The 15,741-nt window shown below is 38.8% G+C and overlaps 1 protein-coding gene and 1 long non-coding RNA gene across 2 annotated transcripts in view; one reads left to right on the top strand and one right to left on the bottom strand.

Moving 5' to 3' along the window:
- The first annotated feature begins 343 nt into the window (after positions 1-343).
- The window catches only part of LOC103462605 (insulin-like growth factor 1 receptor), a 49,971-nt gene continuing 34,573 nt past the window's right edge, over positions 344-15,741 (top strand). Inside the window, exons 1-2 of the mRNA XM_008405498.1 lie at positions 344-1,305; positions 8,525-9,091. Of these exons, the coding sequence (XP_008403720.1) occupies positions 1,215-1,305; positions 8,525-9,091 (658 nt within the window). The 5' untranslated portion in view covers positions 344-1,214. The remainder of the gene's footprint in view (positions 1,306-8,524; positions 9,092-15,741) is intronic.
- On the bottom strand, positions 12,959-14,373 carry LOC103462604 (uncharacterized). Its single transcript, XR_533361.2, has 3 exons — positions 14,268-14,373; positions 14,043-14,148; positions 12,959-13,899 (listed from the first exon to the last, which is right to left on the bottom strand). It is a non-coding gene; the product is annotated as an uncharacterized LOC103462604 (long non-coding RNA).

Genomic DNA, 15,741 nt, shown 5'->3' with positions numbered 1-15,741 from the left:
ATCGTGACCGTATATGATCCTGACCATTTTAAGAAACGAAGAAAATAACTATTTTTACTAGAGAATTTAGGGGTCCTTAGACCACCTACTTATAGAAATGCTAAAGGAAGTTTGATTTGGAGAAAATCATCTCTATTAACGACAGTGACTAAGTAATTTGACTACTTTTGAGTCAGTTTTTTGTTACAGTTAATAATTTATTTGTTAAAAGGTTAGTTAGCATCAAGCTGGACAGTGCTACCATGGTAACTAAAGCTAAACTGCAGTAGAAACGACGCCCTGCTTGCTCTCTAAGTTGGTACAGCTGCGTGATTCATCTTTCAGACAGAGACGATCTGTACGCACGGCGCCGTGTTTACAGCGAACACAGGAGACTGCAGACTGACCGAGGGAGACCGTGCGTGTACCTGTGCATTAATCTGTCTAACCACGCTGCCCGTTTGGCTATATATTGGCGAAAAGCACCGAGTTGCAAAAAATCTTGACCAAATCAGATGCTTTGCAGTCCGATATTACTTTTGCCATCAACGACGTCTACAACAAGGCAGTGTGTGTGAGTGTGTGATGACCGGCTGAGGAGGAGGAGAAGGAGGTGGAGGAGAAGGAAGRAGGCTTCGGTCTGAAACCAGATTTTGTCGTGGATATTTCCACAGAGAGGTTGCGTCGTTCAGATAACAGTGCTGTGCTCMAATGCAAGCGTGCCTTTGGATGCCCCGCTTCACCTCGTTTCACCCCCATTTTACGGCTAGTCTGAACCGTTTAATGCTTCCCGAAGACCCTGCAGCAGCAGGACATTGAAGATTTTTTTCCCCCCCTGTTGATATGGAGTGTGAAGATGTGGATTACGATCACCGAGGAATCCCCGCCGCTAGTTTAGCCGCCATGCTTTCATTATACACGTCAATGCAGCGCTGTGTTTGGCAGGGATAGAGTGAGCTATGAATACGCGCTGTCTGGCCAGCGGGATAAATCGGTGATTTTTGGAGCACGACTGGACTCCCGTTAGGAAACGTGAGAGAGCAGCCTCGCTAGCCTCCTGGCAGTAGCTATTAGCTCCATTAGCCGGCTAACAGCTACAAGGTACTTGTTGGAGATTTGTTGTTGTTTTTTTTCTTAAAAAGGGTGTTTGACCGCTGTGGCCGGGTTTTGCCCACGTTTCCATCTTCGTAATTCATCTTCCCGCGGGATTGTTTGGTGAATTTACGTGTACGGGGATGAGGTCTCAAATGGAAGGGAGCCGCTTGACCTTGTTTGGGGGTCTGATGCTGGCTCTGTCCTCCTGCCTTCGGCCCGCCACCGCAGAGAGTAAGTAATGCTGCTCAGCAACACACTCACTGGGACACGATGTTTTTCCATGCTCCAGCACAAAACTGTATGTGGGAAGRCTGGGCCACAAACACGGTGATTTTACGATTGTTTTTAAAATCTGTTGGAATCATGTCCAGCAGATTTCTCTCGGCGATGTAAACATTGCATTTATTGTTAAGYCTATATTTATATGCAAATGTGGCCTCTGCAGATCAATGAATTGTGGTGCAGATATARAAGAACGAGACAATGTTAGTGTTGATTTTTGATCTTCAACGTTATTAAAAGCAATTTTTTTGTTTTGTTCTTGTTGTGCATGGTGATGTAGATAGCCATCAGTCTTGTTAACATGGTTCCCACATAGCCAGGAAAAGTATGGAATTTGAGCTTACAATTTTCCAAGTCTAGATACGTCAGGAAAAAATATACATTTAGTATGGACAAGTGTGTTTTCCAGATTTTGTGATTTTAGATTTTGTAATTTAAAATCACAAAATCTGAATTTCAGATATATATATATTTTTAAAATTGCATTGAATTATACTTTATGTAGATTATGTGATAAATGATAAAGTGATACATATGATTTAAGGAGATAATAAGACCTGACCGGGTAAAGATTTAATCTTTTATCTGAAGTTTTAATAATCAAGTCTTTAAGAGAAATCCAGTAAAAGCTTGAAAAAATATTAAATTCTGAAACAAAAAAAAATTGCCAGGATCCTGAATGGAATCCTTGGAATTCTCAAAGGAATTATATGTTAAACTATTTCACCTGAAAGTGCATTAAGAAACTTTGAAACAGTACCAATATTTTGCATGTAAGATAAAAACAAAGGCAGATTAAATTGCGGTATAGTTTTGGTTTCCCATTTTAATTTACAAGATAGTGAAAAGTTGTAAAGCTGAATTTTAATGATTTCTTTAGACATTACAATTAAATATCTAAAAGCATCTTAAAGTAATATTTTTACCTTTTAATTAAAACCTTAAAGTTGAATTTTTGACCTTCCAATTTTTAATGGTTTGGACAATACAAGGTTAATTAATTGATGGTTTTCCATTTTCTTCTCCAGTCACTAAAAATAAATRCGCTGGAGGATCTTTGATAGAGTTAGTGGTCTTAAATCAATCTGAAAATGAAGGAAATACAAGGTATTTAACAAACAGAAGGGGAAAAATCTGATTTTTTTTCAGTGTTTTACTTGTTGATCATTGATCATAGCCAATCTAGGGGAAAATTATCARTGTCTGATTTTGGCTAATGACATCACAATAGGCAGAAGAATCAAGCAGATCAGCTGGCATGTTTAATCTTTAAAGCAAAGTGAATAGCATCCCATAAGAGATTATTATGGTATAATTATTATTTTATACAGTGGCATTTCCTAGAAGGCCATAGGCCAAAAAGAAAACCCAACATGTGGAGTCACAGAAGAAAATGAAGGGACTGCTTCATCTAGTTTGCATATTTCTGATTCCAGATCAAAAAAACACATCTTCCAAATCAAATAAAAATAATCGTCTTGGAATATTGACCATCAGCTGCGCTCATTTCTAAATATCAGCCTTGGCCATAGAGAAAACCCACATCACTTGACCTCTAATCACAAACACACCACAGTCATAACCCAGATATGTTGGCACTCTGCATCCATCACTCTTGAGTCATGCAGCAGAGAAAGTCAGCCAGGCTACACATGCACAGCACACTGTCAACTCTGTGTCGCAGTGTGGCAAATTGAAATKAAYGGAAAACAAGTAATAGGTGTTTGTTATCCAATTAGTAAAACRACAGGGAACTGGAACATGAGAAGTAAATATTGAGTTTTAAGTCTGTATCCAGGGTGAAACAGAAGAGAGAAATATTACTTTGACCTGCCAGTCGATRGTGAGACCTCAGACATATAGAGAAAAAAAAAAATCCAACAACAYTGATAGTCTTATTAGCTTTTCTGCTTTGTTGGATCTTGACATATTTGTGTAAAGTTGCCATTCAGATTATTTCAGGTTAAGCATCAATATATTTTTTTTCCCAATAGCATTTCAGCATTTAATTTTTTTTATTTACCAATTTTATTAATAAATGCCCCCTTTTTTATTTTTTAAAAGCTGAATGAACTGTTTTCCCCATAYGATACAAACTGGACATTTTGGTTGATTTGATACAAGCCTGGGTTTATCAAAAAGCTGTGGTAACATTAATTCTGATCATCTTTTATAATTGGCGCAAAGTCAGAAGTTTTCAATTTAGGGGATTTTTCTTCCTCTATGCAGAATGGTTGACTTATAGTACGTGAAAAACAAATKTTGCCTCATGGAAAACGGCAAAATCTGCAGCTTTGGTGGAATTGAAATGTAATTGATTGAAARAAAGACAGACATAAAATACATAGTCTGTATGGTAATACATAGACATACATAGTATGTAAWAATATATTAGTATRTAAATATTTTAGTTTAAAAACTTATAAAAAACTTGGAAAAAAAGTTATAAACAAATAAAAAGGACACCAAACTGTACAACCTGGCCATAATATGTGCGTAAAATAAAATTCAAAAACCCAAGGAACTGTCCAAAGACCATGGGACATTAACAATCATTTATTTCTTTTCGTGAAACAAGCCAAAGGATATTTTGACCTTGAAARTATGTTAGAAATATTCCTGAGGCACAGCCGCACCTTTCAGTCAAACAGATTAATTTACATAAAAGCAGTGAGTCCATACTTTTTGATCTGTTTCTATAGCTTTCATCTAACAGAACTTTAACAAGTGACAACAAGACTTATGCAGAATAAAGAGCTAGTCTTTTGTGTGACTAAAATGTCAAGAATTCAAGCCTCACAGCTTTTTACGCCTTGTAAACCTTCAAATTTTATTAAGTTGAAGCTTATTAAGCCGTTTAAACATTTGTTTTTTTGTATTACCACCTGAAATGCTTCCAGCTAAACTTTAAACTGCTTCCTGATTCATCCTTATTCATCATGACATGTTGGGGAGGTGAGGTTTACCGGGTTGAATCAGGGTCCTGGTTTTAAAATAGAACAAACCAAAGAATATTCACAAGCCAAACAGACTGAGTTCTGTTGATTGGGAAGAGTGAGGAGCTTGTGGACTGTGTGTTACAGAGTTTACTGTAAGCCTCCGGTGGTTACAGGACGAACCCGGGAGCAGTGGAGGGGTTCTTTCGTTGAAATCCAGTGCTGGTGTTCGGCTGGCTAAATATGACTGGTGTGGCTAGACTCTGGGCATTCTTTCTGATTTACTGTATCAGTTGTGAACGGAGGGGGCTCCCTGCAGGTTTGGTTTAGCCAAGGACAGCTCCACTGCTGTTCAGATCTACCAAATGGGTTTTCTGTCAAGATTGAGCTTCTGCAGAAGCGTTCCGGTGAATTTCTTTCTCGTGTGGAAAATAATTTTTTATGAATACGTCTGCCCCCTCGGGCAGCTTGTCAAAAATACATTGGAAATGAGGAGTAAACAGCCTGGATGCAGCCTAGCGTCGATGGACGAGGCAGCAGCTGAGGTGTATCCTCTTTTTATTTCTTGTTTTATGGAGCTTCAAGTAGATTTCCTCTGATTGTCCGGGTGCTACAGCCAGTTCCGGAAAGGTTATCAAAAGTAAATATGTGATCTGGAGTCTCATCAAAGCTGCAGAGATAGGCTTGTGTACTCAGCTGTTCAAAATCTGTCAGTGCGGAAGTAGAGTGGGGTTGGGGGAGCTAATAGGCTGCTACACCTGTCATTGGTGTTTTCCCTCTGCTGCTGTAAGCATGTATATTTTGATCAGAATCTCCCGCTTAGGATCRACACGAGCATAATTAGCAGAAGTGCCCTGTGGAAGACGGACATGCCGGATCTGCAGAGAGGCCACCGAGGGTAAAGCATCCAGGCTGTGGTGATGTAACATCACCAGGCAGTGTGCATTTTTATAGGCCTGCATGTTGAGACTGCATTAACAGGTCAGGTATTCGGATGGCTGACGGGGAACAGAGACAAGTCGATTACCGAGAGACAAAACAACCATACCAGCTCTTCTTRTGCCAAACCACATCAAATTTAACTATGTTTTTATTGCCATAAAAGTAAAATAAATAAAAAAAATTAAGATGGCCATCTTGTCTGCCTATAACTTTACATTGGACTTAAAATCCTGTATATTTCTTTTTGTAATTTTACAATTATATTTGAACATTTCTAAATATTTACACTTAAATCTTTTAACTACAGTTGATTGTCAGGCGTTGATGCTCTGCTTGCCACATGGACTGGGTTTATGCGTTCACAGCAGGTGGAAAGTCACTCCTCTATCCTGCAGTATTGCCTTGCAACATTGGCATGGTGAGAACGGTGCATCTTATACAACTTTGAAGGTATAAAAGCTCCCAWTCATGTGGTGGGATCGTCAGGAAAACACAATGTCTTTACTGGAAATCCTCCAGCTTTCCTTGTTTCACATTCAAACAGTATAACTTTATAGACCAGCATTTAAGTGGTAGTGTGACAACCTGTTAGCTGCTTGGTGTGAGTTTTCCATGACTCAATGCCCTCCAGCTTTTGAAGTGTAAAGCCTCCTCGCAGTGATGTGCGATAATGGCTTCCATGCTGCTGTGGGTGCTGCTGGGGCTTCGGGCTGAGTATTGTTTTGAGCCCATCTTCCAGGTGGGAGTAAGAGCTGGAAAGGTAAACACTTCACCTATCATCAACAGTCATTACTGTCTTTAGTCACCAAAACTTTTCCGCACACAGGCTTGCATAATTCAGCAGCACACACTGTACAAAGCGTTGTGTTTTGATCTTAGTTTTTGTAGCAGTTAGTTTACAATAGAGGTTGGTGTGGACATGGAATCAAAGTAAACACATTTTCAGCAAGTTTAAAAGCAGAAAAAATAATGTGAAGTATTGTTGGTCCTCAGCAAGCCTCAAAAGCACTCGTATGCATTTATTTCCAATCTGTGCACATCAAAAGTCAAACTAGTACCTTTTGTTCTGTGGCCTTTGGTCCAAAGCCAAGACATTTCATTCCTGTTGAAGGGGAGTCCTTTAATTCATTTAATCAGTGAGCATGAACTGTAAGATTTCTAGAGGGGAAGATTTCTATTGTGGGACAGCAGCATTTGGACAAGAACTATTGTGTGTGCATTGAATTTTGGAGTTTTGCCCTGTTGGCAGTGTTGATTGGTCAACATGTTGATGTCGTCTGAAATAGCTGGACAATTTTTGGACGGAAATTACTAGCTTGCATAAATTCCAAAGATCTGATGACTTTCTATTTTGTATTACATTTTAAAGTTATTACAACCGCCACGTAGTGAAAAACGATTACTACTGCCTATTTTATTGCTCAAACTAAAAAAAAAAAAATGCATTAAAACGCACAGTGAAACCCATTGTGGGGCAGATGTTGAACTACCAGCAGGAGAAAAGACCTAAACATACAACCAGAGCAACGATGGAATGGTTTATATTAAAGCTTAGTCATGTTTAGACCTTCATCTAATTGACAGTCTGTGGCTAGACTTAAACATTCTTGTTCACAGATGCTAACTCTTCAGTTGGACTATTGTTGAGCTACTTTACAAAGRAAAGTGGGCAAAAATGGCACTCTAAATACAACATATCACAAGRCAGAAGCTTAATCTCTAACCACTGGGTTGCAGTTTCCCCAAAAACCCTTAGTTAAATTGAATAAATAAATAAAAAAGACATTGCAGTCAGTTGGAGCTGTTAATATATTTTCCTTCTAAACATAAGTGTATTGTCATTATTAGTTGTAAAGAAAACGGTCTCATCTTAATATGTAGCTAGGGACACATCTTGACCAGCTGATACATGTATATACTTTTTCCTGCAACAAAAAAAGGTTTTAACTGTAATGTTTAACCTGTACAATATTCATACAACATGTAATTGAAAAGTGTCTTTTGGTGGTGTCCTTGGTAAAATGTTATGAAAGTCTGCTAAAAGCAAGCTGAGAAACAAAACAGTAAGGGGTTATGAGGCTTATGCTTGAGTAACAACAGCCGGGAAGTCAAAAGTTTATTGTTAAACTAAGCATGAATCCAACCCTATTCAAGTGTTTACTTTGTCGCACCACGTGAAGTTGCTTTTAAAGAATGAGAACAGGAAGACAAACATCTGCCAATAACAGCACAGCTCAAGTGTACTGTCAGTATTTGAATATTATAAACATTTTTTGTGAGCACGACAATGGCAGGAATTGAGTGTTTTGTGTTTTTTTTTTTAATGTACATTTAACAGCTAAGAGTGATCCAATAAAAGATGAAATATCTTGATTTCTAAGAGTAGTTTTTGCTGGTATACTAAAGTAGCTTTTAGTAAATACAATTGAAAGAAGGAAACTGAAAATGAAATAAAATAATAGAGCAAGCACTTTCAGTTTTTTTCATATCAAGTACCACTTTGGTAAATAGCAGGTTTTCTAAGTACCACCATCTTGAAAGACATTCTAAACCATATAAAACCAGACAGGATCATTTTTGGGGCTGATGAAACAAATTAAAAAACATTGAGACAACAAAAATTGTATCCATTGAAGCTGCAATATTGATCCAAGGAAACAGGTTAGATATATGTTCATGTTCTCTTAAAAGTGGAAATTTTCAAGTTTCAGGTTGGAAAGATGACCAGAAAGCTTCATAGAAGCGAGAAAGTGAGATGTTTTTCACCAATCCGTACCTTAAAAATCCATGGTAGCTGCTTTGCATATTAATTATATCTGCTGATAGAAGGTATTTTTCAGTTTGTATTTATTAAATCTCTTAAATGCAGTACCACACAACCCCCATTGGTACACATTTCTACACTGCTTATAATGGACAAACTAATTATTATTTGCTTTTGTTGCTAATAGTAGTTAGCCTGGCCACTTGTGTCAAATAGCAAATCCAATTTGTTTTCCAACTTGGAATGGGAACACAGCTGAATTGGGTTTAGTGTCATTCCCAAGTTCTGACTTCAGAGGTGAATAGAGTAGTTTCTGACTCGTTGTTGCCCACTTTATCAGAGTAATTTTATTCATATCTTGCAAATAATTCACACCAAAATTTATCTTGAGTACTTCTAAAGGTTTCCCAGGTACTATCAGTAGGTATTTATTTGTGCCGCAGTTTCAAAACCTCGGCGTTGTTTACTTATTCAGTCTGCATGCACCAATGGCCGCTCACCTCCTTTTCATTTCTCCCTCTTGCAGTCTGCACTCCCAGTATCGACATCGGCAACAACATTAGTGAATTCAGACAACTGGAGAACTGCACAGTGGTGGAGGGCTACTTRCAGATCCTCCTCATAGGTGACAAAAGCAACAACAACTTCAACCAAGAAGTCTTCCGCACCCTCAGCTTCCCCAAGCTGACCATGATAACGGACTACCTGCTGCTGTTCAGAGTTTCAGGCCTGGACAGCCTGAGCACGCTCTTCCCTAACCTCTCCGTCATCCGTGGCCGTAACCTCTTCTACAACTACGCCCTGGTGATCTTTGAGATGACCAGCCTGAAGGACATCGGCCTGTACAACCTGAGAAACATCACCCGGGGGGCCATTCGCATTGAGAAGAACCCAGAGCTCTGCTACCTGGACTCCATAGACTGGTCCCTCATCATGGATGCAGAGTTCAACAATTACATCGCAGGCAACAAGCAGTCCAAAGAGTGCGGTGACGTTTGTCCAGGCATCATGGAAAACAATCCCATGTGCAAGAAGACCATGTTCAACAACAATTACAACTACCGCTGCTGGAATTCCCACCATTGCCAAAAAGGTAAGTCGACTCCGACACATAATATGTCATCTGGGATTTGAACAGGATCGTGCAGACAGTCCAGCCTTTGACCTGATTCGTGTGGATGCCAAATTTTTTGCTTAATAAACAGATTTGCAGTCATGGCCTGCTGCTCGTCACTTTAATGCCTGTGTTTTGGCTAAGAGGGAGGCAAAAAAAAAAAAAAAGCTGAGGGTTGTGGGGTCTGCAATTTCTCTCAAATGCTTACCCAACTTAAGGTCACACAAAGAAGAGGCCTAAAGAAACTTATTAGCTTAGGCAAATTTAGCCTCTCCCCATGTCTTTGTTGCTTCAGTTTAAGAGTGTGCGTGTCAAATATCAGCAGCAGTCTAACACGCTGAAATGTTTTGTTAAGTGTAGTTATCTTTAATTGTAACTGACAAGTCGAGGTTGGGCCAATTAATTCCACCTTCTTTAATAAACGCTTTAAAAATTGTAATTATTCTGCCTGTGTACATAAAGTTTAAAAGCTCCCTTTTGTGTTTTTGTATGTGGGGTTTTAGATAACTTGTTTTGCTGGTGCCTTTAAGGCGACGTGTTTTGGCTGTCTGTGTGTGTGTGCGTGTGCTTGTGTGTGCGTGTCAGGCTGAAATGTTCCCCTGGTGACTGTGCCTTGCTGCAGACTCAGCATGTTAATGTTTTCTGTCTTGTGACATGGAGCTGTCGCAGGACTGGCCTGGAGTTGGCACGTAGGTATGTGCAGCAGCACAATTCTGCATCAAACACGCTCGCAGCACGGACGGTTGTACATTCACATTCATGTGTGAAGGAACGAGGTGCAAAGATGCAAATGTTTGACAGGCCCACATGCGCCTGGGCTGCGTCGTGGGTTGTTGGAGTGACAGAGTGTGGGCATGCTGAAAAAGAAATAAGAACATGGAATATATTTGGTGTGTTGGTTATTTCACTTCTTCTTTGCTTACATTAGAGTCATAGAGTTTTTTATTTAACAGTTGATGGTACTGTGTTATTTAATCTCATCTATTTGGGTTGCAATTTACTATTTCTCCAATGTGGAAAGGCTATGTGSATTAGTATAAACTAGTGATGATTCATGTGTCAGCTAAACGGTTCTTTTGATTKACCTTATCTTTTTGTGGACGTTTGCATATTTTACTTGTCCAAGTCCTSCACATTCACCCTGATTCCTCTACATCATACACAGTCAACACTTTATTCGGCACACCTTGCTTACTCTGGAGTTGGACCATTTTTTGCCTTTATTCCTAGTGGCATAAGCTCAACAGATGCTTAGAAGACTAGCCTCTTGTAGYTTTCAAGTTAGTTTTTAAGCAGTGTTACCTTTTATGAGTGATGGCTTGTGCTCCTTTAGGAGTTCACTTTGGTTCAGTTGAAATGCATTTTGGTGCAATTCGACTGCATATGTGAATGCCAAGAGAACTGGAGACTGCTTCAAAAGCAGGACGTAAAGTAAAGCGCAGGGCATTCTGGGTGAATACAACCGAAACAAATGTAAGGTTCTAGAGCTAGCAGGAGAAATGACTCKTGGTCTTTTACCAAAGACAAAAGAGAAATCCTGCAACTGCTAAAATCTTGACTCCACTTCATTTTTAACATTTTGTGAAGAACAAAGTTACAGTCAATGTCTTCTTCTGAAGTTTTTGTGTCGTTTACTTCAGTAGTTCTTTGTGCAGTACCACCACAGGAAAGGGACCAAACAGGTTTTTTGACACAGTGCAGTGTGAAAGTGAACTGCACCAGCTGAAAATGTAACAAATGTTGCAATTTTGGTCCTCAATCAAAGAGAATCTATGACTATCAGGTGTGAAAATACCCTTAGTTTCCATAGTGACTTAAAAAAAATAAAAATAAAAAATGCCCCGAACAGCAAAATKGATCTTTCTTGTAAAGAAGGGAAGCCTTCTAGGGCTTCCAAATACTCCACTGAATTATTTCTCAATTAATAATAGAYTCCTAAGTTTTTACTTKGTTATTTTATTAATAATGTTAAACTCCTTCYAGAATAGGTGATCTTGCACTCATAGGGTCATTGTCCAAGTGTCTGTCCAACAGCTGCGCAGGGATGCATCCAGTGTAATKATGCTGGAGCACTCTACTGCAGAAAAATTGCAGCTATGTCACYTTAGCATTTCAATATTTAGTCTAAATGCCACTGGAGAAAAATAAAATTAAAAGCTACGGACTGGATTGAACCAAACAGCGCTGTGGACGTTTTGAGTGTTCAACAGAGGATATCATCCCTTCATCCACTGCTTTTTGTACACGGGACCTCTGGTCCAGTATTTTCTGAGCAATCTCTTGCCAGGAATATTAACATAGTGTCTGGGTGAAATGTTTTTTTGTTTTTGTTTTTAAACTGCAGACATGCCAAGGCTCGGGAATCCCGATGATTATGCCATATTTACCATAAAGTGTCTGTGTCAGATTTATCTCGGCTGTTTTCCAGAACCTGTCCGAACAGATGAGACCTTTTGGCGGATGATCTATATGTTTTGTCATCTGGAAAAATATGGCATATTTTGTTTTTCCCCATTTAAGCATATTACAAAACTGAAATAGGAGGAGGATGACCACGTGACGATGCTCAAGCGGCTCACCAGACAGCGTGCCAGACGAAGTGAACAGCTTATCAGTTGCCGCCACAAAACAGAATTTATCACAGACGACACGGACACAACTGCCCTCCCTGCAGGGCCKGCGTTGTTGGGGAGGCTATAGTCTAACTTTAAGTAGTTTTGTGCTGTAAACTCATTCATCTGTGGAGACGAATAACATAAGTAAACGACCCATTTTGACAGCAAAGCAGGAGATTTATCTATCATGTTTGTTTATACAACTAATGCCCAGGAGGTACGAACCGGTGACTTAGACAGTAAATGACTGACGTAAGCAGAACACACAGAAACACAAACTGCTGCTGATTGGACTCCAAGGGCACACAGCACCTTAAAGGAAGACCTCTCTTGCATTTGTTTAAAACTGATAATGGATAAATTCATGAAATTCTACGTTATCAAAGTCGACTGTTTGCAGCAGCTATTCTTATTTATTAGAAATACATTAATAGATGAAAATAAACAATTAAATTACTTAAAAAAAGAAAATAAACATTTTATTGCCTAAAATGCAATAACAAAGCCCCTCTTCAGCGTATGCCTGATCATTTGAAGTAAAAGATGCATCTACAGCTTAAAAAAATACTTCTAACATCAACATGTCAGAAACTCAGCCCTTCCTGTTTGGCTCAACATCAGTACAGCGTGGGACTGATCTTTTTCATTTTTTATTTTTTTAGATTAACTGATTTATAGTTTGATTGCAAAAGATGCTTAATAGGAGATTTTTGTGATTTTATAGAATTTGAAATGGGTGAAACTAAAACTGTGCCACTTAGTGAGTTTTGGTTAGAACATATTTACAAAGTAGTTTGTTTTTATTTTAAATGCAAAATGTTTTTTTTTTTCAGTTTTGGGTAAATTGCTGCTCTGAGTGTGCTGTTCTTTCAGCAAATGGCCTTTTTATGTCTGAATATGCCAGTTAATGATTAATCAATTACTAAATAGATAATTCTTCACTATTACTTGATTAATCATTTCAACCCTAGCTGCTTGTGGAAGATTTTTCACTAAATAYATCCAAACAATAGAATTTGTCTTGACTGTTTTGAAGATGAAAGTGAATGAGCGTTCTTTCAGCCTGCTGACAACAGGTGTGTGCAGCAACAGGTGGGGAATGGACTGTGCTACATGACTGTGCTCCATACAGGTGAAGAAAACTGGTTATTCCAAGACTTTCTGTCATGTCATCAAATGTAGAAACATGGTGAYGAAAATTTTACAATTTTAAGTACTTGGAATGCTAATATTGACTTTATTATAATTACAGTTTAGCATTAGCAGAAAACATACCCTCCACAGTGGACCATGTTGTCACTCTTATTTATCTACCGTAATAACGGCCTATATCAAGCTTCAGGGGCTGCACGGTGGCACAGTTGGTAGCACTGTTGCCTTGCAACAAGAAGGTCCTGGGTTCGATTCCCAGCCCCAGGGTCTTTCTGCGGGGTCAGTTCGCATGTTTTCCCTGTGCATGCGTGGGTTCTCTCCAGCTTCCTCCCACAGTCCAAAAACATGACTGTTAAGGTTAAATGGTCTCTCTCACTTAATTGGTGTGAATGTGTGCGTGCAGGGTTGTTTGTCCTGTCCAGGGACACCCAAAATGTCTCGCTGGAGATGGGCACCAGCACCCCTCCCGACCCCACTAGGGGCAAGGGTGTGAGAAAATGAATGGATCAAGCTTCAGTAAYGTTATCTAGGATCTTTTGTTGAAGTGTCTGCCTTGCTTGCAAGACTTCTGCTGTGCTGACACATGAGTCAACCATTCACTGCGTGCCCGCATTCAGTTTTTCATTGGATCAGTAAATGAAGGAAGGGAAAAACGCAAAGTCTGTTCTCAGTGTGTTTCTATAAAGGGGCATGCCTTTAGCCTAAACTTGTTCATAAAACCGAAAAAGGGGAAAAAAAAAAAAAAAAAAGAAGGTTCAAAGCCAGTTTCCATCTGTGGGAAAGTTTTCCAACTGTGCTGGTGGGGGCTCCATTGTGTTTACTTCCCTCATTTGTTTTTTGGGGAATCTGGGGTTGTCTCATTCATAACTCATGCGCTTCTTCTAAAGAGGTGCTGTGTCTTCGCGTTCTGGGAAGCAAACATGTTGTTTCACTTTACCTCTGTCCCTCAGAGCAGACCTGCACACATGCTCACACATTGAGCAGCATGGGGGGATGTTTTTTTCCTGCAGTTTGTATGGTCTGAGGAGATGAAAGCACATAATTAAAGTACCAAGTAGGTCTGGGATTTACTGGAAGGAATTTTTGCCATCTGTTAACCCCTGCTTGAAGGGATTACCATTAACCAAGACAGTTTTTTTTTGTTTTTCAGAGTTGTTTCTCACCCTTGCTATGCTTTAACTCACTTTACCCAACATGTCACTGCTCGTTAAATTTGTTTTTCAGTCATTGGGTTGTTGTCTTCATGACTCAATAAACTTCATCCATCAACTGTATTRGTATAAAAAAGAAAAGTAAGCAGAACAGCCGATAACTAGGGCTGGACAGTATAGACTGAATAATTATCGATTCTTTTTGTTTTTGTTTTAAATAAGTAAAATACTACCAACCTGGTCCGTGACAGTTTCAGTTTTATCTGGACATTTCACTCCACGTCGTTATTTTTTAGTTTTAAGCTTTTAAGAGGCAYGGTGGTGAAACCAGAAACTTCTGCTATGCCAGTTAATCAACAGGTGGTTGCTAGGTAACCATAGAGTCTTAGTTGATGCCACCAACCTTGTTTAGCTGGCCATGAAAGCTTGAGGGGCTGAAACCTTTCCTCTGCCTACATCCCCCAGAATGCTGTGCAGTAGTACTATATCGGAATTTAGTAAAATTATAGAAAAATTCTATAAGATGTATTATCTATTAATATTGATAATGTATATCACAATGTATGTTATGTTATTGATGTATTGTCCAGCCCATAGTAATTTACTTGTTTTTTTTTTTTATTTGAATGTTTGAATTTTGTAATGCTTTTAGTGGTCAAAAGGGAAAAACACTTTTCCTGCTGAGTAAGACATAAGCAGAGGAATGGATTTTACAAACTCATTTGTAAAATTGGAGAGAAAAAGACTGAGAAAGTGAGTCAATAATTTTGAACTTTGCATCAAATATATGTAATATATTTGATGCAATGGATTGACAGGACACATACATTGCCTATACAACTGTAAATTAATTCATTTAAAGTGAAACTCTGGGGTTATCAAAATTCTTCATATTTGGTTATAACTTTGCATGAAAATGGAGTTTAAAGATTCTCATTTGTGTGAAAATTGATGCAAACTGAGACATTTTCACCTCCTTAACTTCACAGTACCTGTGTAGACACAGAAYTCTTCCTCTTCTGTCCCCTCAATTACAAAGGCTTTCCAAAACAATCATGGCTGAGAATCAAAACAATAAGTTSCTGCAACCCTGCTAATGGCGGGTATTTAGAATTRGAATCAAAAGAGCTTTTGTGACTATTTAGCCAACATGAAACTGCTTGGAGRAATTTTACCTGTAGGTCAGGGGAACCAGAAAAGTTGATTGATTCTGATTTGTCATGATGTTGGTTCTAGAACTCTGACRAAGCMCCTTAATTAAACACTGTCATCCTAAATGCAGTTTTAAATAACTGCAAAAGCGAATGAACAAACAAACGCAGTCAAAAATAAATATTAGCAATTTTATGACATCATTACAGTGTYAAGTCAGTCTACAAATTATGAAATGATGACACAGACACAAGCCCTTTTTGGTTGTAGAGGAGCTGGTAGACAATGTGGCAAAAAATATTGCTGTTAAAAATGGTGGACTGAGGCTGACATTTAGAGCAGAATCTAATTGGAACCAGTGACTACAAAACCGACATACATTTTACTCCAAAAAGTCCAGGATGTATAAGCAGAGTTTACATATTGGTTTATCCAACAATCATATGATAATAATGATTATTTTGTTTTACTCCTTCTGCACCGCCACTTGGTAGGTAAAATGGCAATTGTTAGCAGCTCAGTTCATTTAAGATTCATTACGGACTTCTGGAGCCACTTA

Source organism: Poecilia reticulata, linkage group LG3 (assembly GCF_000633615.1).
Source record: "Poecilia reticulata strain Guanapo linkage group LG3, Guppy_female_1.0+MT, whole genome shotgun sequence".
Lineage (NCBI taxonomy): Eukaryota > Metazoa > Chordata > Actinopteri > Cyprinodontiformes > Poeciliidae > Poecilia > Poecilia reticulata.
This window is presented reverse-complemented; position numbering and strand designations above follow the sequence as displayed.